The 27,663-nt window shown below is 32.2% G+C and overlaps 3 protein-coding genes across 3 annotated transcripts; all 3 read right to left on the bottom strand.

Annotated features, from left to right (window-relative positions):
* Nucleotides 1–323: 323 nt before the first annotated feature.
* Nucleotides 324–7,663, bottom strand: LOC102628093 (ABC transporter B family member 19-like). The gene is made up of 10 exons (XM_006489721.4): nucleotides 7,311–7,663; nucleotides 6,342–6,396; nucleotides 5,609–5,784; nucleotides 4,605–4,805; nucleotides 3,727–3,986; nucleotides 3,255–3,568; nucleotides 2,899–3,122; nucleotides 2,475–2,818; nucleotides 1,955–2,382; nucleotides 324–1,807 (listed from the first exon to the last, which is right to left on the bottom strand). The coding sequence occupies exons 1-10, from the start codon at nucleotides 7,623–7,625 to the stop codon at nucleotides 324–326; spliced, it is 3,801 nt and encodes a 1,266-aa protein (XP_006489784.2). The 5' UTR covers nucleotides 7,626–7,663.
* Nucleotides 7,664–16,256: 8,593 nt separating this feature from the next.
* On the bottom strand, nucleotides 16,257–19,739 carry LOC102627800 (putative vesicle-associated membrane protein 726). The gene is made up of 6 exons (XM_006489720.4): nucleotides 19,595–19,739; nucleotides 19,280–19,485; nucleotides 17,264–17,405; nucleotides 17,064–17,184; nucleotides 16,815–16,877; nucleotides 16,257–16,721 (listed from the first exon to the last, which is right to left on the bottom strand). Exons 2-6 carry the CDS (start codon nucleotides 19,467–19,469, stop codon nucleotides 16,578–16,580), a joined length of 660 nt encoding a protein of 219 aa, XP_006489783.1. The 5' UTR covers nucleotides 19,470–19,485; nucleotides 19,595–19,739; the 3' UTR covers nucleotides 16,257–16,577.
* A 4,494-nt stretch (nucleotides 19,740–24,233) lies between these two features.
* On the bottom strand, nucleotides 24,234–26,164 carry LOC112499560 (3-oxo-Delta(4,5)-steroid 5-beta-reductase-like). The gene is made up of 2 exons (XM_025102633.2): nucleotides 26,087–26,164; nucleotides 24,234–25,557 (listed from the first exon to the last, which is right to left on the bottom strand). The coding sequence occupies exons 1-2, from the start codon at nucleotides 26,123–26,125 to the stop codon at nucleotides 24,400–24,402; spliced, it is 1,197 nt and encodes a 398-aa protein (XP_024958401.2). The 5' UTR covers nucleotides 26,126–26,164; the 3' UTR covers nucleotides 24,234–24,399.
* Nucleotides 26,165–27,663: the final 1,499 nt, after the last annotated feature.

Below are 27,663 nucleotides of genomic sequence, written 5' to 3'. Positions count from 1 at the left end.
ACAACATATGTCATCCTTTTGATTATCCTTTTCCACCTGTGGGACTTAGGACATAACATATTATGTCAATTCTATATTGGCAAGTCTATTCATGAAGATATTATGTCAATAATGTAACACTCTACTGATAGATATTGAGTATAGGAAATATTGAATTCTAGTAGACTCTATTGTCTTCAACTCACACTCAAAGCAGAATCATGGTACTCAGGCTTCTTGTAAGTACCTTTCATTTTGTTTACATACCGTACTGCATCTTTATATCAGCATCAATCTGTATCTAAAACTAGAATATTTCTGTATGTTACTACTTGTATATGTAATCAGTTTCCTGAAAAGGCCTGGAGCTGATACAATCTTGAATAGACTCCCTGAGATTCTGCCACTAGAGTTGAGTGAGAGCCCATTTCAACAACTTCACCCTTGTCCATCACAACAATGACATCAGAGTTTATCACAGTGGCTAGCCTGTGTGCAACTGTAATCTGTGTTGTCCTGGAAGCTAATTCGCCACAGCTGCTGCTTTTGGGATTAAGTGCTTCCAGTGCACTGACTATCACTCTTTCAGACTCAGCATCCAACGCACTTGTTGCTTCATCCAGGAGCATGATTGCAGGCCTCTTTAGCAGAGTTCTAGCGATGGCTATTCTTTGCTTTTGCCCACCAGAAAGTTGGCAGCCTTTCTCCCCAACAACTGTGTCATAACCACCAGGCAAACTACTTATGAAGTCATGTATATTGGCTTTTTTCGATACTTCGACAATTTCAGCTTCAGAGGCTGCTTCATTCCCATAACAGATATTGTTTCTAATTGAACAACTAAAAAGAAGTGGCTCTTGTTGCACCAATCCTATTTGTGACCTCAGCCTTCTCAAATTATATTCTTTTATGTCCTTTCCATCAATCAGAATTCTTCCTTCATTCGGATCATAGAATCTGAGTAGAAGGGCCAAGACAGACGACTTGCCAGCTCCACTTGGTCCAACAAGAGCCACTTTCAATCCAGGTTCCATTTGTAAACTGAAGTTGTTCAAAACAGTCACTTCTGGTCTTGATGGGTAGTTGAATTTGACATTTTGAAATTCAATTCTCCCTTTAATCCTCCCTGACTCAGAACTCTCTGGTGCATCTGGTTCGATTTCAGTTTTCCTGTCAAGGATTTCAAATGCAGGAGCCAGAACAGTTATGGCAGAGATGACGGTGGGGATCAGTGTCCACAATTCAGTTATTGAAGGTACTGTGAGAGAGAAAATCTGATATGCTCTTATGCCATCCCTAAATGTAGCTTGTTTTTTATCAATCAAAACTGCTGTGTACCACAGAGCAACAGCATGTGCTATATTCCACAGGCAAAGGGAGAAGCCTTGAATGACACCATACTTAATACTTTCTTTCCTGCTACTTCTCTTGGTTTTTTCTAGAGAACTTTTAGCTTTCTGGAGTATATTCTCTTCATGGCAAAAGGATGCGACAGTTCTTATGTTGGAGGCAGACTCAGAAGTAAGGGAGATAAATTCAGTATGTGCAGCAGCAGAATCACCCGAAAATCCTTGTGCAGACTTGGCTTGAATTAGTCCACCTATGAAATGGCAAGGCATCACAGCCCAAGCTACCAGAGCCATTCTCCAATCGACAACTAAGCTTACTATTGTTGCAATCAGTATTGAGGAGATGCATTGCACGATTACAGACATACGATCAGAAATTATGGCTTTGACCATGGAGGTATCACTTACAATCCGCAAAGTAAGTGAACCAGCATCATTCTGAGGTTTCTCAAACCAAGCTATTTCATTACGCAGGACACCTGGAACATTTTTATGAATTGCATCTGTTAATGTGTTCTTTTGCAGTTTCTGATGAGACCATATGCATATGACAAAATATTATCAGCCTAAAGCTGTCATGTATCGAGACCAATAAAAAGAAGATGGTAATAACTAGCAGTGGATACCTGTATATAGAGTTCTTCTGAGGTTTGTCATAGCCTTCTCTCCAACCACTCCAAAGAAGTAATGCTGCAAGGTGTGAGTGAATAGTGAAAACAATCCCACTAAAGAGAAGGCCAATGAATACCATCCAACTTCTTGCTTTGCTTGAGGGTCATAGTATGCTACACCAATCGTTATGATGAAGAACCCGAATAAAGGCTTTGAAATTCCAGAGAAAGCTGCGGCAACTGTACCCACAACAAGCCTTAGAAGTTCTCTTTCATTCAAGCAGAACCAAATTCTGAAGAATATAGTTGTTCTTTTCCCTTTCACTTCTTCCTGCCTAGTAGATGCACTCAGCTCTCTTTTTGACTCTTCAGGTTCTTCTAGTTGCTCAACAACTGAAATTTGTTGTTCAGTACTTGTAGATTCTACGGTGGAAGCTTTAGTCCTGTTGTGCATTTCACAGTTTAAGCAAGTTATAATTGTTTTCTGTTGAGCATGACTTCAAATGAAACCAGAATAAACTTTTTTGTAACTAACCTCGAATCATCAATTGGTCTGAGGTTCTGCATGGTAAATAATCTGTTGTAGAAGTCACTGGTTTGTAGCAAGCTATGATGGGTTCCTGTTTCAGTGACTTGACCATCTTCAACTACCGCAATCATATCTGCATTAACGATAGTTGACATCCTGTGTGCAATCAAAATGACTGTTCTTCCCTGCATTGCCCTCTCAAGGGCCTCTTGAACCAGCTTCTCTGACTCTGAATCAAGTGCACTTGTGGCCTCGTCAAGTAAAAGGATAGGAGGATTCTTCACAATGGCCCTTGCTATAGCAATCCTCTGCTTTTGTCCTCCTGATAACTGGACTCCCCTTTGCCCTAACTGGATTTATTAAAGCATAATACAAAATCAACCTACACACATTTAGTAACAATCCAGAATTCAAATTAAAATATACATACCTCAGTTGAGTACTGATCTGGAAGTTGTGATATGAAAGAGTGTGCATTTGCCATCATTGATGCATTATAAATTTGTTCATCATCGGCATCCATGTTTCCTACTTTGATGTTATCCATGAGGGAGCCAGTGAAGAGTGATGGTTCTTGAGAAACTGCACCAATGTTCTTTCTCAGGGACTTTAAATCAAGATCCTTGATGTTATGGCTGTCAATAAGAATATCACCTGGAGTATATCCATTTCATTAGACTTTGGAAGATATCCAATTTCATTATGTACATTTTGCTTGTCGTATGAATAAAATATTTAACATAAAAAATGTCACCGATTTACAAGGAATTGAAGATTGTAGCATACCATTGGAGGGATCATAAAACCTTGCAACTAAAGATATGACCGTGCTCTTTCCACAGCCACTGCTACCAACTAAAGCCACCATTTTTCCTGCTGGAATTGAAAGGGAAAACCCTTTAAGGATCAATTGGTCTGGCCTTGATGGATACGCAAAGCATACGTCTCTTATGTCAATGTTGCCATCAATTTTTTCAAGTTCCTTCCCCTTTGATGAGTAACTAATTCTTGGCTTTCTTTGAATCACCTGAAAAATCTCAAATCCAGCTGCCTTTGCTTGATTGAAAACTTGCATGTCAGGTGCAGCATAAGTGAGTGCTCTGCAATTTTAGAGAAGCCACATTGTGAGTTGATTCTATTAAACATTAAAACTGGCTCTGATGCCATGTTTAAGTTACCGTTTGACCTAAAAGCTTAATGAACAGTCAAATGGTGATTGTTTCTTGGAATCCAAGTTAACAAAAATTGTTTTTCTTACATGGCACCAAAGAGAATGCTCATGACAGCAGCAAGCACTTCTCCTCCAGTTGATCTCTTGGCAGTGACAACTACAGCTCCAACCCATATGATGAGAGCCCAACAACAGAATGTCACAGACTGAAACATTCCTAATCCAACTCCTTTTATAAGTGCTTCTCCTCTGCTTATTATAATCTGCTTGTCCATACAGTCAGAGAATGACTTTATTTCACTTCTCTCCCCAACAAATGCAAATACTGTCTTGATTTGAGATATTGTCTGTGGCATGCAAACCATGCAGCAGCAGGTGTTAGCAGGACTCGAATCTCAAACTTGTTTTATCATTTGAAATATAAAAATATCTTACCAATTGAACTAACTAATAATAGATATACTGTGCTCAAAACGAGCACAAATGGAAATTTTTGGATTTGAATTAACATAAGATGACACGAATATAATCGAGTCAAATTTGCGTCACTCCTTTACTAATAGTCGGGTTAGGATTTGAGTTCCCAATATGTCAACCAGTTCATGACATAATTAACTATTCGATTAATCATATCTTCTTATAGTGATATCTCGATTGTGATTCAAATAACTATGCTATATTTGTCATACTTTAGAAAAAAAAAATATATATATATATATATATTTAGCTATACTTTGAATCACAAATATTTTAGAAAAATGTATCGGAAAACTTATAATACAACTGAAACTTTAGAAAAAGGTATTAAAAATGTGTTATATAGTTGACAAGATTATGATAGGTTTAATAATCGTGTCAAGTAGTGCTTAAAAATCTCAGAACAATTAATAAACAGGTCTAATATGTGTAGGTCCGAATTACCAAATAACCAGCTGTAAACTTTGCGAATGGATTTGCATTATCACCTGTTCTATCATAGATGTAGCTTCAGAGAGGTAGAGCAGCTTAGTAGCAGAAACAGCATTCATTCTTTTGGTGTAAGTAGCTCCTATTACAAGAATCATGGGGACTACCAAAAAAATGAGGAGTGAAACTTCCCAACAGCATATCACTGCTATAAGTACTCCAGAAAAGAATGTTGCAAAGCTTGAGAGGAAATGCCCCAACTGCATGTAAGAGACATATATGATAGAACTTATTTCTCACATATTGTGGACTAATATAAATCATTCTAATTATTTTTATGTATTACCAAATTAATATGTGATTTGTATCAAATATGAGGGAATAATTTTGATAGACTTGTTTATTAAGTGATCAAATATTATATTACTGAATCTAATTTTGTCACACCTTACATACTAGCATATTATGGACAAAGTACAACCTTTAATTGTGTATTTTAGCTCATAATGAAATGAGCAATTTTGTATTAACACATGAGGTATCTCTACACTGAGTCACAATATTTAAGTGACTTCAGCCTATTGAGAGTTTACTGTTTATAGAACTGACACTCAGACAAGAGTGAAGAGCACTATCTCTCTTTTTCTTCCTCTCTCATTTTGCTAACTGGGTGTAGATTGTTTAACAACTAGGAAGGCTCAAGTTGCAAGGGTTTGTATCAAGTTAGAGACAGCCTGTAGGAGCTCCATAACAAGCTTGAAAGCTTAGAATCATGGCGAATTACTCTATGCATGAGTCTGCTTGAAAATGCAAATATCAAGGGTATAAAACTTAAATTTATTTCAGCAATATACGCATATTACTAAACAATAATTGTATTAATTACTTACCAGCACGAAATTGGGATATTATAATATTATTATTTGTTCACGCATGTATTTATATTAATATACGGTTAAGATTTAATTACTGATATATTTTTATCAACAACTCCCGATTATAGTTTCTAAAACGTTAGCACGAAAATCAGACTAGTGAGGAGGAAGGCTAATTGCATGTATACCTTCTCCCCAATAGCATCTCGGATGACGCTCATGTGGTTACTGACTCCAGTAATAACTTTACCAGTTGATAAATCAGTGTCGAATGCTCCAACCTCCTGATTAAGAACTGCTCTTAGATATGCTATTCTCAGTCGCGTCACTTGTCTTTCGCTTGCATACATCCAGCAACCGATCTCTGTGTATTTTAATTTTAAAGACATTAATATAACTTATTAATACATACATATCCTCTATCCGTGAAGCAAGTTTTTCATTTTTATTTCCATGGGAAAATGACACTTTTTCTCTTACAGTTTTTTCGTTTTACTACTTACCCCTCCAATTTTCATGAGTACCCTGTTACCCTTTGGATGCCAAGACAAGATGAGTTTGACTGCGACCATTTTGACATAAAGTAACGAAATAGAGTATAATCTTAGAAAAATTAATAATCTCGATTAAACAAAAGTTTTTACCGGTCCCAATTTGGGCTAATGTGATAAACTAATAGCTCGATAAATTTATATGATAATAAATTTTTTTAATATTTTATTTATGGATATCTTAATATTTATTAAATTAAAAGATTTTTTTATGGTTCCAATATTATTAATTTATTGAAATTTTACTGTATTATGAAAACTGTAAGTGGCAGGAGGTGAAAGCTGAAAAAGCTTAAAAGGAAAAGTGTCAATCTCCTTAGCTTTCAGTGTTAAGGCAAACAAATAAGCGCAAGGTATGTGATAAGCCTACCGAGTATTCCAGCGGGAAATGTAGCGAAGGCCATGTACCACACATATGGAACAACCTGAAGAGAAACATTTAATAAGCCCTTTGTGTAAATTCTCGTTGCACTTTGTTAATTATAAATTTGTTTTCATAAAGAATATCGACTTAAAAATGGCTAATTAATATATGTTGTGACATTAATTTTTATGATAAAGTTCGTAAATTATAATCTGTTTGGTATTGTAATGCTGTGAAAAAAAAAAAAAAAAAAAATCTAGTTACGAAACAAAAGTTTACTGTGTTTGGTAAGTAGATGCAACTTCAAAGAATATTTTTGACAAAAAAATCTTTATTTCGTCAAATAATTGTGAGATAAATTTTATTAACTAAAAAGCTACAAATACTAATGTTTAGCAATCACTTTACAACCATAAGTTCTGCTAAGTAGCAATAACAAACAGAGTCCTAACAAACACAATGAACATTTATTACAAGAAAAAGATCAAACTATAAATAAAAATTGATTATATTAAGTAAATATAATTTTTAAATAATGTTTTTGATAAAATAAGTTGATATACAATAAATTTTTATAAAACAATTAATTGTAAGCTAAAATCACTTCAGTGCTGCAAGTACAAATACTTTACACTCAATTGCCAAATAGTATTACAACAATAACAAACAGACTCTTAGGTCCTTTTTTATATTCAGATACTATCACTTTTAAGTCACAGAGAAAAAAAAATTGTAAATATAAAATAAAAGTTAATAGTATTAATAAATCTGATTTTTAAATAATAATTTTGACAAAAATTATAAAGATATTATAGATTTTTTGTCATATATTTATGTGATTAACTCAAGTTAGTTTTCATCATATAACGAGTGTTTTATTAAATATTTTTATACTGTAACTTTTTTTGCCAAAACTTAATACTAAACAGGCCTTTCATCTGCTTAACAAGTAGCATAGTAAAGTGTAAAATATACCTTAAGCAGGGATTTAACCGTAGCCTTTCGGTCATGAATGTTGTTTCCAAAAGCTTCCAGTGCTTTCCCAAGCAACAAGTAGCCGATGGGTATAGCCATGCCATGCACAACAGCACCAAGAGTCCCCAGTGCCATTAGAGTCCAATCCAAAGCGTCCGCATAGCTCAAAAGCTTACCAAACGGCAACGTTTTTTCGACATCCTTCCCCTTCTTCTTCTTCATCCCTTCTTCATCCGCTTGATGCTCATTGTTCTTGTTCTTCTTCTCTTGATCATCAACCTGCATAAGCTCTTCTGGGTAAGCAGCCATAACCATAGAGCGGTGCTGTACTGGTACTGGGTCCTATGCTGAGGATCGATATGCATGCATAATAATAATTAATATTCAAGGCTTTGTTAACAACGTTTTGCTTTTTTATTTAGAAATTTATTATTGAAAAGAATATGTGAAGCATATGCTGAATATGTGAGATGGAAGTGAGCTATGTTTCTTTTTGGCTGCATGTTAGGGTCTCATTTTCATGCGCAAAAAAATAATATGATGCTGGCTCATATAGATATATACAGAACGATAATGCCTTATTAATTGCTTATAGTTAAATCCCCCCGATGCCGTCAACTTTTTAATTTATTAACTAAGTTACCATAAAGGAATTTGGTTTCCTTGTGATTTTATGCTGATCCTTTTACAGGGTTGTGATGGGTAGTTATTGAATAAAATTATCAATGGTGCTAGTTTTTTTTTTTTTAATTCCTGATTAAAAACTCACAATTGTAATAACTCAACCATACACTATTATATATAACCCACATGTGCCCAAAATTTTAAAAAAAAAAATCAACAAATCTCGTATCAACAAGAGATCCAAATTAAACGAGCCAATAGAAATTATCTTCACTCTCCTAACTGGGAAGCTTAATTATTTGCCGGAGTTAACAACCTAATCACTATCTGCATGCAATGGTATCTATCTATTCGTAATCTATTGAAGAACCGTTAATAATAACATATAAATAAATACGGCACAGCTAGCTAGCTAGATATACACAACATTCTTTATATGATCGAGCGTTTTGCTTTTGTTTACAACCGTATTGTCTAGACTAGTAGAGGTATGGATACTAGATTCATAATAAATTAATAATACAGCTTGGTAACATGACGATAATGCTGGGGTGGCTACGATATTTTATATGTAGGTATTTTATATCAGACTTGAAATTCAATATATTAAACCTGTAACTTGAACCTTTTGATTTAAAACCTTAAAATATTGAACTTGCAATTAATCTGTGCATACGTAGTGGTTATTGGTGCGAAGAGTCCCCTTTTAATTAGAGGATCCATCGTCGAAAGGTTTTGCCTGGTGTAAATAGAAAATCTTTACCAATTTGAAAAAATATAGATCATATTAAAGAGATATGTTGAGACTGATTCAATCAAGAACAATCATATTAGTAATGCCAAGACCTGATTGTAGAGATAATAACTTTTGGGTAGTTTGGTCCATATATAGGCTTTTATATAGTATCAAAGCCAAATTTGAGTATAAGTATGTCAACACGCTACCTTATCAGATAATAATGATTAGGGTAAAAAAAAAACTAACTTCTACATTAACTAAGAATTGATCTTGAATTATGTATATAAAGTTTAAACAATCCTCAACTCTTAAGTTAATGTTTTGGTATAAGGTAGAACTTTAAATTCTCTATGCTTTAATAAATGAATTAATGGACATTTAACATTATTTAAAAAAAAAAAAGAACAAAACTGATAATTAACAGAATATTATTAACCTGACGGGGGATTTTAGGATTTTAGAACATGACATAAGAATTGATTATTTTCACCTAACAAAAGGTGTGGGTTTTAGACGTTTTCTCCTAAATTTGGAGAATAAATTAAAATGTTTTCAGTATATTTTTCTTGTGTAATCCAAATAAATCTATGAAAAATTGGTATTTTCTGGAACGTGCAAATAGTACTCTATTGCCTTGTTTCCGATTCATATGTTATCTAAGAATCTATGTAACATGTTACTAGAAAATTTGGAGTGTTATTCCAAGAAAAGATAACGCACTCTTTTATAATTAAAAACAATGAACGATAGGTACCTGACAATTCTATGATTCAATGTAATTATATTAAATTGATTTTAAAAAGTAAAATAAAATAAAATAAAAATTGATTGAATGTGACTCTTCGGTGGACATGATGCTTTCTCTAGTATGACCTTTTTGTTCCTTCTAGGGAGCTTTATATTCGTTGGATTTGTCTGTGTGGGGGGAAAAAGCGAAAAAGGTAGTAGAACGACACGTGTCAATGAACGAAATAATTTCAGTATAATTCGAGATATTCAGTATAATTCGAGGTACATCGCATAATTTCAGCACAATTCGAGGTACCCTGTATAACTCCAGTATAATTTGAGGTACTCCGCATAATTCGAGGTACCCCACATAACTCAAGAGTAACTCGAGGTACCCCACATATCTCTAGTATAATTCGAGGTACCCCACATAACTCGAGGTACCTCGTATAACTTAAGGTACCCAACAAATCAAATTCAGGAAAATCTTTTGAAAAAGTTCGCCATGAGAAATGTCTCCATCGCTTGAAGGATAATATTTGATTTTGTTAGAATTAAATATCAAAACATCATACTGAAATGTAGTGACAGTCGCCTGCCACCTCTACCAAAAGTAAAGGACACTATCCTAGCCATCTTATCAGATAGCCCCTGCTGAGGTACCCTGAACCACTCTCCAGCGCGCCACGCACTCAAAATGATAAGATACGCCACAAATGCCTTCTTAATTCCCAAGCATGCACATAACAACCCAAAAATAAAAATAAAAATGTAAAGGGACGCAAAAGGGCTAAAAAGGGCTAGCCAATAGCCAGAAAAATATGTCACATGGCAGCTGAGGTACTCCATATATAAAGATGTCCAGGTCTTATTCTCCATCATATTATTCATTCACTCATGAACACTCACACTCCACAAAATAAGTTTTCTTCAACCTTAAACTTCGATTTATAGAGGGTTGGCAAGCTCTCTTTACTATAAAAAAAAAAAAGTGAGTTACTAACTTGAGCGTCGGAGAGTGAACACCGGGATACCCCGGCTTCACCTCTAACCTCTATTTCATTATTTTGCAGGCGTAGAAGCTCATTTCAAATGATTCTTTTCCTTGATACAAACCCCTCGCCGCCACCACCAACTCCCTCAACCCTTCTTCCCCCCTCCAAATTTAAAAATATCGCACTCAACAATGTAGTGAGGTACCCCGCTTTCCTAAAAAATAAATTTATTGTTCTAGATAGGTTTTCTATTTTTCTACCCTCCAAAATTTGTCTAAAACATTGTCGATTTGCAAATTATATTAGGATACAATTTTCAAATTTTTGCTCAATATTTGGTGTTAGGTGATATATAGGGTGATTGCAGACGTTCTATAAAAAGTAAAAATTGATCCTTCATAAATTTTGAGAACAGCCCTCTGTAGATATGCTGAATTCTCAAGTCATAGGCTAGTTGAGTTAACTTTAATTTTGCATTCTTTTACTGTTGGTTGGAGAAGTTTCCAAAAACAATTTTATGATAATTTTATAAGCATTTTATGAATGAATTTATACTTTTCTTTGGTTAACTAGTCATTCATTGGGAGTTTCGGACTTAAAACCATGTTTTAATGATAAATCCAATCAATCTTAAGTACTAATGGACATAAACACACAACCCATGGGTTTACCCAAACCTAAATCAAATAAAATGGTTTGGGTTGGGTAAATCATAAAAATGAGTTAAATTTGAGTTTTTATAAAATAAACTATTTTATTATGATTTGGGTATGGTTTACTCATAGGTCATGGACAATTTTTCAAAACTTAAGGTGATATGTCAGTGGAAAATAAATTAAAGAAAATAAATGAAAACAAATTAATTCTAGGGAAATTATCAGTCATATACCCTTAAATGACATTAATATCAAACGTGTTGTTGAGTGTTAGAAAATACATATTTATAAAGGAGAAAACCGTCATTTTACATTTTAAGTCTTACTAACAACCCTTATTTTTATATATTTAACCTTCTTGTGATTTAATTACATGTGTTTTATTTTAATTAAGTATTTTATGTATTTTAGGGGCATTATAGTCATTTCACAATAAAGGAGAGATCAGACGGCAAAACGGACATCACTTTTGAACTCAGGACGGTCGAAAACCTTAGGAGGAGCATAAAAGGAAAAATGGCACTATTCACATGTACGGTACTATTCACGTGTATGGTACTGTATACGTTACTGTTCACGACACTGTTCACATAAACGGATGATGACGTGGCATTGACCGATGATGTGGCACGTGTTACAACACTTTTCAAGTGTATCACTCGTATATCCTAAGTTGACAAAACACTTCTGCCGTCCACCGATTCGTTAACTGCCGTTTGCGAGCGCTGACATCACAAGGGTAATTTAGTCTTTTTCTTAAAAACGACATGTCATCCCATTTACCTAGTAAAAAATGACATGTCATATGATATATTTTGATAAAAATGACATGTCATCCCATTTACCTCATTTTGAGTTTAAAGGGTAAAATAGTCATTTTGCTCAAATTCTGTTAAGTTCTTAACGGTAGTAAACGGAAAGGTGGACGCCAGAACTATTTTGTCAGCTTAGGGTATACGAGTGATATAAATGAAAAGTGTTGTAGTATGTTTGATAACGGTGACATTTAAGGGTATACCGGTGATAATTTTCCTTAATACTATTATTTTCAATTCTAAAATCTTGTATGATCTTATCACAAATTGGTCAAGTATTGTTGTTGAAACTCTTGAACCAAGGCCCAAACGAGTTGTTGTTCCAACTTCTAGGGGTGCTCGCGGATCGGATTTTACGGATTGGACATCAATCCATATCCGATCCACGATTTTGCGGATTATGAATTTTCAATCCAATCTAATCCACGGATTAGTGAAATTCAATCCAAATCCAATCCATACATCTGCAGATCGGATGCGGATTTGACCCAATTCATATCCAATCCACCATTTTACTAATTGATTTGCAGACCGAAAATTTTTAATTTTATCCAATCCACGAACTAACTAAATAAAATTTTTTAATATAAAAATAATTTTATTACCGATCAAATTTAAAATTAAATAAGGTTTAAATAAATTAATTGTTTAAATAAAGTTAGAAAATATATTTAAAGTTTCAAAATATAATACACCAAAACGAAAAAATGCATTTATTTAGATCAGTACATGAAAATTAACTATTTAGAAATCTATATTTTTTTATTTAATTATTTTTTTATTTTTTATTTTTTATTATTATCAGATAAGATATAATATAGTGTTAATGTAATTATATTTTAATTTATTTATTTACTAGTAAGTACTAATGCCATATTTGCAAGTTTTATTTTTTAATTAAATAAATACTTTTTTTTGCTGATTCGCGGATATTTGCGGATTTACAGAAGTAGATCCATATCCAATCCACCGATTGCAGATTATCAAATTTTTAATCCAATCCAATCCACCAATCTACGGATCGGAGTTTTACGGATATGATTTCTACGGATCAGACGGATTGAGCAGATGGGATTGAATTCTGAACACCCCTACCAACTTCTAAAAAGATAGCTCAGCAAAAGGTAGAAATTTTAGCATTCATTTCTATAAGATGTACGGAAGAATCCTATTTTATGTTAGATTTTGGTCATCTTTAGGTGAGAATTTCAAGCCAATTTTATTTGAGGCTGGACTACAAATTTGTTTTTTTTTTTTTTTATCTTGACATGTAGGCTGCATTATAAATTTGATTTGTTTTGATTTAATTTAATTTAATTTTATAATATGATCTGATCGTATAATTTTAACTGAATATGAAAGTTTATTATTAGAGTTTACGTTCTCATTTATTGAGAAATAATTATGTTCGTGATTAGACTTTATTTTAATTTTCTAGTATTCTTTAATTTAAGGATGAAGTTATTGCAAAATATATTATTTATAATTTTTTATCCACTATATTTTTTATATTTTAATATTAATTTAATAATTAATAACAATTAATAATTATTATAATTTTGAAATAATTAAATTTATCAAAATAAAAATATTTTGATTATAAAATTTAAACTAAACTCAAATAGGTTGGTTTAGGTTGGGTTAAAAATATTTCGATTGGTTTGGATTGGGCTCAAATTTTTGTGATTTGATTTAGATTGATTTAGAACCCAACCCAAATCAACTCATGTCCAACCCTAATTTTAAGTGAAGCAAATGTGTGTGTTTGTATGTATGTGTGTGTGTGTGTAATCTAGAGATTAATATGTTTGGGAGGTAGGATTAAGTATAGGATTGGACTAATTATTGGGACAAAATATTAATATCATGTTCGGCATGCTCACTTGGATCGAATTAATGGACTAAATTCAAATTTAATCCTAAATTCATGGGATTGTTAATCCTAATTTTTATGTGGGTTAAGTTAGGACAAGATAATGTCAAAAAAATATTTGTTCATTTATAACATGTTCCATAATTTATTACACCATTTTATTTATAACTTAAAAATTATTTATTTATTGTTTTTAATTAAGTAATTTATTTTTTATTCATGATTTACTTAAAATTTATTAATTAATTTATTATTTGAATAATTTTATTTATTTTATTTAATGAAATGATATCTCATTTGAAATAACCTATAATTTCAATAATTTATATTTCTTTATTATAATTATGACTACCCAATGACTACCCGTAAAGGATAAAGTGCTGGCCAAAGTGGTGACTCCATACGAGAGCAGGACTTGAACCCCTTACCTCTCTTAAGGAGTGAGAGTGCCGAACCACTCATACCAACCAACTTTGATTTGTATATATATATGTATATATATATATTCTTATTAGTCTTATTTTTAATTGATTATAATATTTCTTGTTAAATATCTATAAATAGTTGATATTTAAATTCAAATATTAATGTAAATACTATTTAATTTCATGTAAATTTAATTTAACATAATTCAGTCCGATATCATACCAAATAAAAGCCAGCGCTATATATAATCCAACCTAATCTAATTCATTATAATCTAATCTAATTCATTATAATCTAATCCAATTCGAATAGTTAGTTCAATCCAATTCTGCATGCCAAACATAACCTAATTATTCTAGAGCAATTTAAAAGAGATTATTTAACTAGAAAAAATTTAGTTCAGATATGGTATGCCTATTCATGAATGAATATCCATCCTTTCCAAAAGAAGAAAACCAAAGAAAAAAAAAATATTGCATTGAATTTAGATATAATAATTTCGAAAAGAACAATTTCTAAGTTAGATAAATCAGCAAGTTAATATCGATCCCAGCAAGTGTTGCTTTCCCAAGGCCCGTCCATAAGTTGAACTGACCAATCATGTAACTCTTTACTAATTCTACACAATCTACGGCATATTTGGTGTGAAAAAATAGAAGGAAAAGTGAGGAGAAAAGAGGAAAGGAGAAGATAGGAGAGAAATAATAAGAGAAAAAAAGAGTGAATTTTTTGTTAAATTAAATAATGAAATTGTTATTGATCACCTTTTTCCCTTATTCCCAAGGATAAAGATCTTGTATCATCTGTCTTTAAGTAATACTGTATGGATAAAATTTAACTTATTTACTTTCTTTATTTATTAACTACCAATCATCCATATGTATTTGTGCTCAAGAAGATATCAGATTAGTAGAGAATCTGATCCCATTAGCAAACCCCCCCCCCCCCCCCCCCCCACCCCAACCAATTTCTCTTCCATCCTGTCATTTCTTCCAACCAAATGTGACTTGTAGCCCAAAGGAAACGGGCACCTTGTTCCTCTTCCAAAAGGCTTCTATGTCTTCTATTTTTAGACTCAAGATGATATTAGCATGTTCATATTGAACGAGCTCGTAGACTTGCTTTAGAGGAAGTTTCGACTTCTTCAATGGCAGCATTGGTCCGTTTGATCCTTCAATCCGAAAAGTCAAATGCATTCACACATTAGCCTTGAGTTTTGGTAGCCAAACAGAGTTTCAGAAAAACTATGATAATGAAAATGAAGAAAAAATGAGCGTGCCAGTGTCTAAAGAAGGCGAATATTCGGATGCTGCTAGAGAAGAAGAGACATTTCAGAATGACAAGGACTCTAGAGGACAATAATTTCGAGGCTTGATAATAGAATCCTTCCAAAAGTTCACGAAATAACGATGATAATATTTCGATTGACTTCGTATGTTTTCTTGCATAATCCTTTGCAAGTGTCGAATAATTCTCCTCAAATCTACGCTTTATGAACAATGGACTCACTCTTTTTACAGTGCTGTATATAGAAAGGCCTGAATTCGTATTTTAGAAAGAGCATAGCCTGAATCTGCACCTAAGGACTTCCCAGTCCCTATTGAATTTTTGGGCTGGGCTGGGCTGGTCCAAATATTGTTTCTCATGAACCCTTTTTAGGCTTTACAACGTGGCACTCGATTTTCTATTCTTTTCTGCAATACCCTCCTTTTGTTCGCTTTAATAAAACTCGCGTTCTTGTACCGAAAAAAGAAAATGGTTAATTTTTCTTTTCTATATTTTATTACAAATTTAAATCAAACCACCACCTCCTATCAAGATGAATTCAAACCCAAACCGCCTGCACCACCACAAAAGATCAAAATTTCTTACTTTTTTGTCACACGTGTAACAGTCTCCCAATAAAGATTTGCTTACATTAATATGATAAGAACAAGTTAACACATGAACACAAATTTTAACATACTAATGGACAAAATATATTATATTAAAGTGTGTATTTTTCTTATCGCTTAACTTGTCTCTGACTAATCTCTTATTGGAAATTAATTTCAGATAACAATGCCAAAGGAATGATCAATTCTGCAGGTATCCAACTATTGTTCCATTACATCTTAAACTAAAATCCACATAAAGCAGCAGGCAGCATAAGACAACAGCAGGCAGCATAAGATATTTATCTATTTCGAGGAGTTCAAGCATATAACCTATACAAGCAATCGAAAAGATACAAATTCATTCCCTTGCCAAGGGGCAAGTAAGGGCATGATGACCTAAAAGAGGGGAAAAAGAAAACATAAACAAAAACAAGCGTGAGAGATGCAAGGATCAAAAGATGTGGCCAATGTACCAAGTCGACCATGTCAGCGGGACAGCAAAGCACAGTTTCCAGGGACTTTCCAAGACCAAATCAACATTTGAAGCCATGGCAAACTGACAGAACGATGATAAGGATCAATGCGATGATGATACCCAAAACGATCAATTTAATCTTCATATTCTGGATCCACATCTTCCTTCTCATCTTCGTCCCCTGTTGTCGGAAATCTTGTGCCTGCAACAAGACCAATAAGTCAATTCAAAACAAAGTTAACATCACACATTTTGCTCAACTCCTAAACAAGCAATCAGCTACAGCCAGATTAACCTGTGACCGAAGGTTCTCAGTTTTGTCAACCAGCAGCTCAATCTTCTCACCACGATCAAGAACCTGCACAACAGACAAATCTCCTCAACCAAAATATACATTATATTTGTTATTAGAAAAGAACACCCTGTACTGCTAGAGCCACTGGTGTTAATCCATTTAAGTCACTTAACTGATCAGTGAAAAAGCATGAGAACAGGACAAATCACAAATCTATTACTAAGTATGTAGCAGCAGCTTACTCCTTACCTTCTCAATATTTTCCATCATAACCCCCTTGACTTCAGAAACCTGAGCTTTGACTTTGGCAAGCTTGCTGATCTCTTCAGGATGATCCACACAATACTGCATGTGCTCCTTTAGTTTAGACCTGTAATGTGCAGACAAAAATGTAAAAAAATAACAATCAAAAAAGAAGTACTCCTCAATGAAGAGAACCAATATAGTACCCAAACTCTTTGTTCAGGCTATTTGCAACAGCCGTTGCAGCTTTTCCTCCACCATATCTCTTGTTGAAATCCTCCTTAACTCGCTCCAGAAAGGCAATTGGAATTTGCCTGCCAGCAGATTCAACAGCAACCACACAATAGGCTGCAGCAACCAAACATCAAGTTCCATAGTTAATACAATATCCATAAAAATAGTGAAGATTTTCAACAAAACAGTAACACAATTGTCTATAGTTGACCAACAAATGATGGGTAATAAATAACAACAAATTAAACCAGGTACTACGAAATCCTCTGAATATTATTTCAGATAATTTCTGAAGCAAATGACTGAAACAACACAAAGTCAAGAAACAAGGAAATTGTTGAGCACTACAATGAGAAAAAAAAGAGAAAAAAACAAAATTCTCTTAAAGTTTCTCAAACCATGGGCCATAATTTTTGTTTATCTGGTGGATAGCTACAAATATCTGCAAGCCATAAGCTTCAGAATTAACATTTTGATGTCACATGTTACTTATACTGCAACAAGCATAATAACTAAACTATCAATACTGTTAAGACAATGACGATTCAATCAGCAACCAATGTCATGTACATACAAATCAGAACTGCTCTTTCCATGTCTAAATAAGTAAAACTTGCAGAATCATTTTACGAGAAATCTAGAAAGATTTCCATGTCTCAATCTAACTATAAAATCAAAGTCAGTCAAAGTGCCAGTAAGATTGTACAAATCAGAACTGCTCTTTCCATGTCTGAATAAGTAAAACTTGCAGAATCATTTTACGAGAAATCTAGAAAAATTTCCATGTCTCAATCTAACTATTAAATCAAAGTCAGTCAAAGTGCCAGTAAGATTGCCAAATATCTTATTATGAAATATCAAATATTATCTAGACCATAAACTCATATGTAGAAAGGTAATGGAGTTGATTTACGAAACAAAAATGCTGTTACATTTGTTTAGAATGGCTACATTTTCCTACGCAGTCAAAGCACTAAAACCAAATACCTAATATTCATAGTAGGCATAGAGACAATGAGTTTAAATATGCCAGATCATTATACTAAAAGAAAAATTATCCCCCATACAAGAAAAACTCCCATTATCTTGATTTAACCATACTATTGCTTCATATTCTGACATAAGAAGTTACAAACAAGTATAGTTTACTACAGAACATTGTAAATGCATGAGAAGAAGCAACTGACTTTAACCTGATCAAGGTTCCATAAAAGACAAAGAAAATACCATTGTTCCTTCACAAAGAATAAAATTATTTCCCTAAATGTATAAATAAATAAACAAACTACTTGCGTGCTACATAATTTAATAAAGCAAACGACAAAAAAAGAAGGCGCACTACCAAAAGTCAAATAAGACCAAAACTTTCATGTGCGTGTATCAAGCACAATACACAAATACAACTAACTCTTCACCAAATATTAATTCTCAAATTAATAACATAAAGAGAGGATTCATCATTTGCCAAATAGAGAAACACACTTTGCTTGTCCCCAAATTAGCTACACACGCTAAACCTGAAAACATAACTCTGGTGAATTTCCTATTGTAATTGGTTATTTTACACAGGAACTTCAGCCACTGAAAATAATCCATCGACATTTCACTGTTTCATCCCTTCTGCTAAACATTAATCCTTCAAATCATAAAATAGATTACACACGCCACCACATCTTAATCATTTACAAATCATCATAGTTCAGATTTCTAAATCTTCAATTCTTCATTAACCAGCAAGAGAATTATAAGACTACGTATGATCTATGCATGATCCAATCCAATTAGGTTATAAAAACACATCAAAACGATTAAATAAAGATATATATCACCGAGAAATGCAATATCAAATCAGAATAAAAAAGTCAAACACACGGATCCATGAGAACACAAAAGTCAACCAAATCAAAAAAAAAAAAAAGATCCAGATCAGATTTGTCCATCTTGTAATTCGTATGAACATGAATACGTAAGATAAAACGACAACGTACTGAAGCCGTTCTCAACGAGGTAATTGAAGGTGTGGCCATCGCAGTTGTAGGTGAACTTGTTATTGGTAGCGGGAAGTTTCTGGAGACATTGCGATGCGATGCTCGTGAAATTACCGGTGAACTCAGTGTACTCGGCGAGGATCACCGTGCCTCGAGCCACGAAGCTATAGATCAACGACTGTTGGCCCATCCTCAAAACCCTAACCCTAGATTCAAATTCGAGATGAAAGATTCAATTGACAAAAAAAAATGAGGAGCAGAAAAAACAAAAATTAGAGAGAGAGAGAGAGAGAGAGGAAGGAAGGAGAGGAAAACCGTGGGATCGGAGAGAGGGAAACTAAAGAAATGCTAGATTTGCGCTGGGCTGGGTTGTTTACACGCCAATTTTTTGAGTCTTTTATTGTTGGTTTTTTAAATATAAGGGAGGACGGAAATGTAAAGTGAGCGACAATACGTGGGGCATACATGCAAATATTAGGGTCGCGCGGTTCTTTTTTGATTTTTGGCTACATCGGTTGAAAATTCAAATGGAAGCTTCCGAGTGGAGTGATTGACCAATTTGAAGAGATTCTAGCGTATATTACGTTTTGCATATTATATTGTGGTATTAGTAGTATTATTTTAGGTTATATTATATTAAATTATTTTAAAATATAAAGTAATATTATATTTATTGTGATTTGGACTGTATTATATAGAATAATATTTTTATTTTAATATTTTATATTAAATTAATATTTTTAAATTATTTGAGTTTATAATTTTATTTAATATTATATTTTATTATTATTATTTTAATTAAAGAAATATTAAACATGTGAATAGTACCATATTACACAAACTCAATCCTTTTAAATTTATTTAATGCGAAACGATTCATATTATAGTGTATAGAAAAATTTATTAATATGATATGTCAAACACACCCTATAAAAATTATATTTAATTAATGCACGTACTTCTTTATTATTTTAAAAAATAAATGAGTAGACAAAGGTCAAAATTCATCTTTTAGTCATTCTCTCTTGGGATATTCAATTAAGTGTAATTGCTTGAAAATTATTCGGCTACACCTTAGAAGCTCCGATATATATATATATATGTATATGTATATGTGTGTGTGTGTTTATCTAAAAATATTACCTTATAATTAGAAGATATATTTAATTAATCTATACATGTTATTCATGCATAATTTGTAACTCTTGAGTCTTGAATCGGATCTTGATAATAGGTTTATAACATCTAGCCCCCTAATTGTTTAGTATTTTCTAAGTATGGATATAGTTTGTCTACTTGTACTATGTTCTTACCTTTATTAATCAAAATATTCTTTTGTACTTTTTCTAATGCCAATATATTTAAGATTGTAAATTTTCTTTTGTAAAAATGAAAGAACCATTCATATGGGTTGAGAAAAAAAATTAAGTTACCGTTAAGTTAAATACTAATAAAATAAAGTTGTGATAATCTAATAGAATTAACTTAAATTAATTATATTATGCCACCGCCCAAATTTTTATTATCCCTTTTTATCCCCAAATATATCAACAAACAAGAATCTTGGGTTTCAATAAAATTTTGCTTCAAATTTTATAGCATTGATGTGAAATTTTACCTGACATTTGGTAGACAAATTTATTGTAAGATAAAATTTCACATTAAAAACATGCAAGATCACACTTTTGCTTCAATAAATTTTATCAAAATATTTATCAAAGCAGCACTCTTATTTATCTAGTGCTATTTGTTATATTATCAATATCATAATGAAAGCATGAGTCTCAGCTTTCTTCTTGAAGTGGGTGGTATGATTTTGGCCTTGGTAGGGGCAGCTGCTTTCCACGAGAGCCATCGTATATTCTTCATCTTAGTTTCTCTCCACATTTTTTGTGTATTTTATGTCTTCTTTTTGACAATTAAAATGAAATGAATAAAAATATACATAAAGATATTTTTAATTCGAAATAGTAAGAAATTCAATTGGATATAGATTAAGGAATTTAAAACGATTTTATTATTATTCGGTCAATTCAATATAACATTGAACCGTGAGCTGACTTAATCCAATCAAAATTTTAGGTGAGTACAATTTATTTCAAGCTTCAAAGAGAAAATAACAATCCAAGCTTCCGGAATCATTGGCCTTCGGGGGTCATTTAGAATTAACTTTTAGATGCTCAAAAGTGATTTTGAAAATATAATAATTAATTTTTAATATTTCGTAAATAATTTCAAATTTTAGTTTTTGTAAAATCACCTCATCTTAAAATAGATTTTAAAATATAGGGAATGAATAACTTTTCAAATTTGATTTTGAAAATTAGTTTTATATTTAATACTATTTCATATATATCCTCACTTATGTTATGAAATCCAAAAGTATCCTTATTCAATTAGAAAATAAAACCATTAAATTTAAAGAAAATATTGTTATTACCAATTATTTTGAGATAACAAAATAAAATTGAAAGTATTTATTCTAGTATATTATATATACCTATTTATAAATATGTTGATAAATAAAACTTTATTCAATATTATATTTATTTTCAGTCACTTACATTCTTACAGTAATTTTTCAATTTTATTTACCAAATACATATGACTATTTTTAAACTCACAACACTTCTAAAATACATTTTGCTATGTGTTTAATTGATTTTCTTTATAACTAATTATTTCTACAACGCAACTAATAGTAATTATTTTAAGAACTACAATATTACCAAACTAGTTACTATCAAATGAAATAGTCTAAACTTTAAAGGGAATATTCATCATTCAAAAAAGAAATTTAAGGCGAATATTAAATTTGGGTAAATTTTCATTTAGTTTATATAATTAGAGCTATTTATCTTGTTAGTCCTTAAATTTTTTTTTTTAAAATAACCTAAGATGGTACAACTTAAAATTGTATATGTTGGATCTAATTTATTAAAGAGAAAATAGTATTTAAAATGGCATAACTTAAAATTGAAACAAATTTTATATGGAACAAGTGAAGAATATAGATAAGTTAAATAATTGAGTAGATTTTACCCTAGATAGATTCCCACTAGATAGCTTTCAGTAAATATAAAAAATATAGAGGGTAATGTAGTAAATAACCGAAACTATAGGGTTTAAAAGAATATTTACCTACCGATTTGGAAAAAATTATAATAAAGTCCACAAGTGAGAAATAAACTCCCAAACGTAATTTTATTTGGGTGATATAGCCAGCAGTTTATCTTTTTTTTTAAAAAAAAATTATTTACGAATTATAAATAAAAAATTATATAATTAAAATTACTATAAATAACGTTGCCTGAACACGTCCAATTAGGGGAAAAAATGAAGGCGGCGCTCAAATTGTCATAATATAAAGTTGTCTTTGTCATGTATTCTCACGTGCGTATTAATCTCAATGCTGAAACGCTATTTAAATATTTTATTCATGGATACAGTAGCATTTAAGTCATTATTTATCTACCGATGAGTTGAATAAATTCAATAAAATAAAATAATGGGTTGTGATTTTAAGTTGAAAAAAAGATGATATACAACAGTCACTAGCAAATATCATTTCAGTAATCATTATTTTATTTAATATTTATTTCGTATGAATTATTTAATAATTATTAATATTTATTTAATTTTATAAATTTTTTTTAAATATTTATTTGTGTTTAGTTTTTTTTAATAGAACTTATGAGACTTAAATAAGTTATTTTCTCTCTATTAATAAAACTCAAAATTTGAGTTTTAGGAGTAAGATTAGAGAATTCTTCTAACATATATGTAATATAAAAAAAAATATCCCAAGTATATTTCGTTAAATACACAATATCCATACTTATATACAAAACCCTAAGCAAAAAAAATTTTTGGAAACAAGCGCATTGCCGCCGTTTGATAGAAAGTTAGAAACAACACAATAAGAATCCACGTCTGCATGTTTCCTTCATTATTGTTAAAAACTTAAAATATATTTAACTTATTAGAAAAATAATGAACATTTCACTGTGCCACTATTTGATATTTGATATTTGCCATTGTTTTTATTATTTTAGTCGACTGTATGTTCCCATTATTAGTTTATATTAGAAATTCATTTCGTCTTTCTTTTATTTGTACATTATTTTTTGTTTTTATTATTTTAGTCGACTGTATGTTCCCATTATTAGTTTATATTAGAAATTCATTTCGTCTTTCTTTTATTTGTACATTATTTTTTATGTGATAATATTAGATATCTATAATGACAACTGCTGTAAAGAGAAAAAAAATTCAAAGACAAATTGAAATGATGAAGTAATTTTTTTTTACATATTCTTTTTGACAATTTAATTACATAAAAATATTTTTAGTATTGTACAACCAAATAAATTAATGGTTCAAAGGAATTTTTTTAATTGACAACTAAACATGCAATAATTTTTTATCAAAAGCCTTATTTGTATAAGCTCTACTTAAAAAAATTCTACTTCTATAAACTCTATTCAATGTAACAAATGGAGGCCTAATATGTATTTATTTTGAATAAAGCTTGCTTTATTTCATTAACAGGTTCCTAAAAAGTTGAAGCAAGCTGAGCACAGCTGAATTATTACAACTTACATATAAGACTTGAGAAAAAATAATTCTGTCATCCTCTTTACTGATATATTGAACATAAAATATATAATCATTCTTAGGTATGAATTTTATGATTTTTTAAATATAATTTCGATATTTACAAACAATAAAGTCTCAAATCTATTTTTTTAAAAGTAAGAACGTTCAACATTCGCAAATATAGAAGGTCTACATATAAATTTTTTATTCTTTCCACATTGGTAATAACTAGCTTGGGATTGATTCAAGATTCAGGTAATTTTCTTTTTATTCTTTTTGAAACAGAAAAGATAGATTTCATAAAATTCAAATATCAACAGTACATGCAGTATAGCAGCAGCACCCGTAACAGAGATCACATTACAGCAGTAAACTGCACGTTTCACCTTATCAATGAAAACAAAACAGCCACCCTCACTTGGAGGAGGAGGCCGGAAGAAGAAAAGGAGAAAAAGAAACCTTATTCGCTGACTCAGAGAGAGAGAGAAAAAAAGAAAAGCCCATGAAAGAAACATTACCATTTAAGGAACAATCTTGTAACGTTTCATCTTATCAATCCAAGCAATGAAAGAATTCTTTGAACTCCTAAATCCCAAGAACCCGTGCTCCTTACTCTTGTTCATGCTAACCAAAATATCCTCACCAAAGTCGAACGACACGTCTGCATGCCACCAAATGGCAACCTCATTCAACTTTGTGGGCAGCAGCTTATTCTTTCTCACAATCTCCTCCCATACGCTCTCTTTACCTTTCATAATCTCCACCAATCTCAATCTCTCACCCTTCTCATCAAACCCATAATCCTCAATCTCAAACCGCTCCGCCAATACTTTCCAAAAGTGCTTCCACTTAAACACATCTCCATTCGCACAATTAAAAGCTTCATTTCTCGCGTTCGGATCCACCGCCGCCCAAATTTGCTGCTCCGCAATCAGATCCGCGTCCGAAACTTCTGTGAAGCCGTCCCAAGCTTCCTTAGTCCCTGGAAATAGCAAAGGGACGCCTTCATGCTTACATATAGCGGCGTACACACAGAGAGTGCCCGCTATGTTCATCATACTATACGGTGAAAATCCGAAGATTCCAAGAGGGCGATGTACTGACCAGGTCAAGCCATCTCTCTTTGCAACTTCTTCAAACAGTATGTCTTCTTGATCGTAATAAAAGTTCGGAACGTTTAGCCTCGGCAAGTCCTCAGTGTAAGGTGGGTCGTGAGGATGATGAGGCAGCTGTGTGTCGACAAAATAATCGAACGGTCCCAAGTAGTGCTTGCCTCCTGTTTGGAGACAGACGTGGCGGAGATTGGGCGCGTTGGGGATTACGGAACGGAGCACGTTGCGCAGCATGGCGCCGTTGACGTGGCAATTCTCGAGTTCGGTGGGACGGCTGGCCCACGTCACGTAGAAGATGTGGGTGACGTCGGTGAGTTTTGAGAGCTTAGCTTGTGTCTCGTCTGCGTCGGAGACGTCACATTGGATGTACTGAATGGGGTGATCTGCATTCCAGGCGGGCCTCGGGCGTCGGGCCACCCCATAGACCTTCCACGGGCCGCCGGGGGTATTTGGTTGTGGCAAAATCTCAGCAAGGCTGTTGCCCACAATTCCCGTCACGCCTACTATAAGCCCCACGTGCTGGTTGTCTCGAGATGGCTCACCTTCATCCAATTTGTTTTGTACAAGCTAGTGATTAAGAACAAATTAATTAAGCATTTTAGTTAATAAAATATCAACATATACCTTCTCAAAAAAAAAAAAAAAAAATCAACATATACAAAAGCTTTCCAACTTGAAATCCCAGAATTTATAATATGGACGTGTTTACAACATTATAAATGAGTTTGCGACGTTGTAAAGACATACCAAACTGGAAGCTGACTCTCAACATTATAATTTTTTCAAAATTTAACAAAGTCTAGCATCTTGTTTTGGAATATTTCTCTTTCTCTTTTTATATATATAAAAATATTTCAATCCAAGATTCTAGTTCGTTAAAATTCAGTAAAGTTATTAAACAATCTGATTTAATAGTATAATGACTGTAAAAGTTATTAAATCATATAATTTAAAAGTGTAATGACATTATACTATTCAACTGCACGATTTAATAGCTTTTTTGAACTTTAATAAAGTTCAGGATCTTCCACGAGATCAACAATATATATACACACACACGTATGCATTATTTCACATAGAGTTGATGATCTTTAACCTTAGCAGCGCCGTTAGCAACCGTCCACCAGCAGCTCATTTTGATTGTGTGTGTGTTGCTGCTACAGAGTACAAGCTGTATAATTTGATGAAAGCTTATTTGATGATAAATCTAATTTCTGCTTCTGCTACTTATATACGAAATTAGGATACATGCGGGAAATTCTGATGACCTCAGCTCTGACATCGGCCACCTTAATTATAAATTTCACATAATAACATAAAAGGTCATACTTTTGCTTCAGCGTATATATTTTATCAAAACATTTCAAAGCAGTATCCTAAAAGCATGAGTTTGGGCTTTCTTCCCCAAGTGAGTGGTGTGATTTTGGCCATGCATGGTGATGGAGCAAAAGCGGCTAATTTCCACGCCGGGCATACTACATTCTTCATCTTAGATTGTCAACTAAATATTATATATAATTTTTTTATTATTGAAAAATAAAAAATGAATAAAAGTATATGTAGGTATTCGTATTTTCGGTTCAAAACTAGTAAGAAATTCAATTTTGAAATTAGGGTTATAACTATTTTACAATTACTAGGTCAACTCAAAATTAATCCAATAGAAATTTTAGGCGATCGCCCACAATTTATTTCAAAGAGAATGTAATAATTCAAGCTTTGAGAATCGTTAGATCAAAAGAAATTAATAGTCTTAAAGAGTTTAAGCGGAGAAAATCAAATTTTGAGAAAAATGAAAATCTAGTCCATAATTGATAAGTAAATTCCCAATAATATTTGGGAGAAAGCCACCGATTTTTCTTTAATTATTTTTTAATTATTTGTGTAGGCTAGAAATAAAAAAATTGGCGCGTAATAATTAACTTTACCATAATTTCTATGCGTCCAATTAAGAAAGAAGAGGAAGGCGTTATTCGTCACGTATTCGCGTGTGCCATGCATGATTCTTGACGCTGAAATGCTATTTTAATATTTTATGCACGGATATGGCAATCGTTATTTCTTTAATTAATTTTAAAATAACGTTTTACCTATTAAATTTAAATGTAAATTACCTTTATAAAGTATTTGACCTGTCGTTGTAAATAGGATAATTTTTAAAAACCTCCCCTGAGGTTTGGACTTGTTGCAAGTAGATGGCGAGAATCTGTTTATTTGTAAAAAACCCCATACCATCAGTTAACTTTAACATTGACCGTTAGTTGACTGTGCAAAGACAATATTACCCTCAACAATAATTTGTAGACGGAAATAACTAAAAAAAAAATTAAAATTGTTGGCGCAAAAAGCACAAACCCTATTTTTTGACAATTTTATCCTTGTCAATTCCAAAAATTTACAATATCATAGGTAAAGATTATAACTATTTTATTTTCAAGTTTTTAATTTTATCTTTTTTGTAGAAACTTTAAGAAAATATCAATAATTTAAAGAGAATTTTTTAAATTTTAAATTTTATCTTTCTTGTAGGAACTTTAAGAAAATATCAATAATTTAAAGAGGGTAAAATAACCAATAATTTTAATTTTTTTTTAGTTATTTCCATCTACAAATTATTGTTAAGGGTAATATTGTCTTTGCACAGTCAACTAACGGTCAATGTTAAAATTAACT

Source organism: Citrus sinensis, chromosome 9, assembly GCF_022201045.2.
Source record: "Citrus sinensis cultivar Valencia sweet orange chromosome 9, DVS_A1.0, whole genome shotgun sequence".
Taxonomy (NCBI): Eukaryota; Viridiplantae; Streptophyta; class Magnoliopsida; order Sapindales; family Rutaceae; genus Citrus; species Citrus sinensis.
The sequence above is the reverse complement of the archived record's forward strand: the minus strand, read 5'-3'. Positions and strand labels throughout refer to the sequence as shown.

Coding starts and splice junctions, on each gene's coding strand:
- LOC102628093 (XM_006489721.4), bottom strand. CDS start 7,625: ATGGTTATGGCTGCTTACCCAGAAGAGCTTATGCAGGTTGATGATCAA. Junction 3,987..4,604: donor CTACATCTATGATAGAACAG/GTGATAATGCAA, acceptor TGCATGCCACAG/ACAATATCTCAAATCAAGAC. Junction 3,569..3,726: donor AGCATTCTCTTTGGTGCCAT/GTAAGAAAAACA, acceptor CTAAAATTGCAG/AGCACTCACTTATGCTGCAC.
- LOC102627800 (XM_006489720.4), bottom strand. CDS start 19,469: ATGGGCCAACAGTCGTTGATCTATAGCTTCGTGGCTCGAGGCACGGTG. Junction 17,185..17,263: donor AGCCTGAACAAAGAGTTTGG/GTACTATATTGG, acceptor TGCACATTACAG/GTCTAAACTAAAGGAGCACA. Junction 16,878..17,063: donor TGATGGAAAATATTGAGAAG/GTAAGGAGTAAG, acceptor TCTGTTGTGCAG/GTTCTTGATCGTGGTGAGAA.
- LOC112499560 (XM_025102633.2), bottom strand. CDS start 26,125: ATGAGCTGCTGGTGGACGGTTGCTAACGGCGCTGCTAAG. Junction 25,558..26,086: donor TTGCTAACGGCGCTGCTAAG/GTTAAAGATCAT, acceptor CTTAATCACTAG/CTTGTACAAAACAAATTGGA.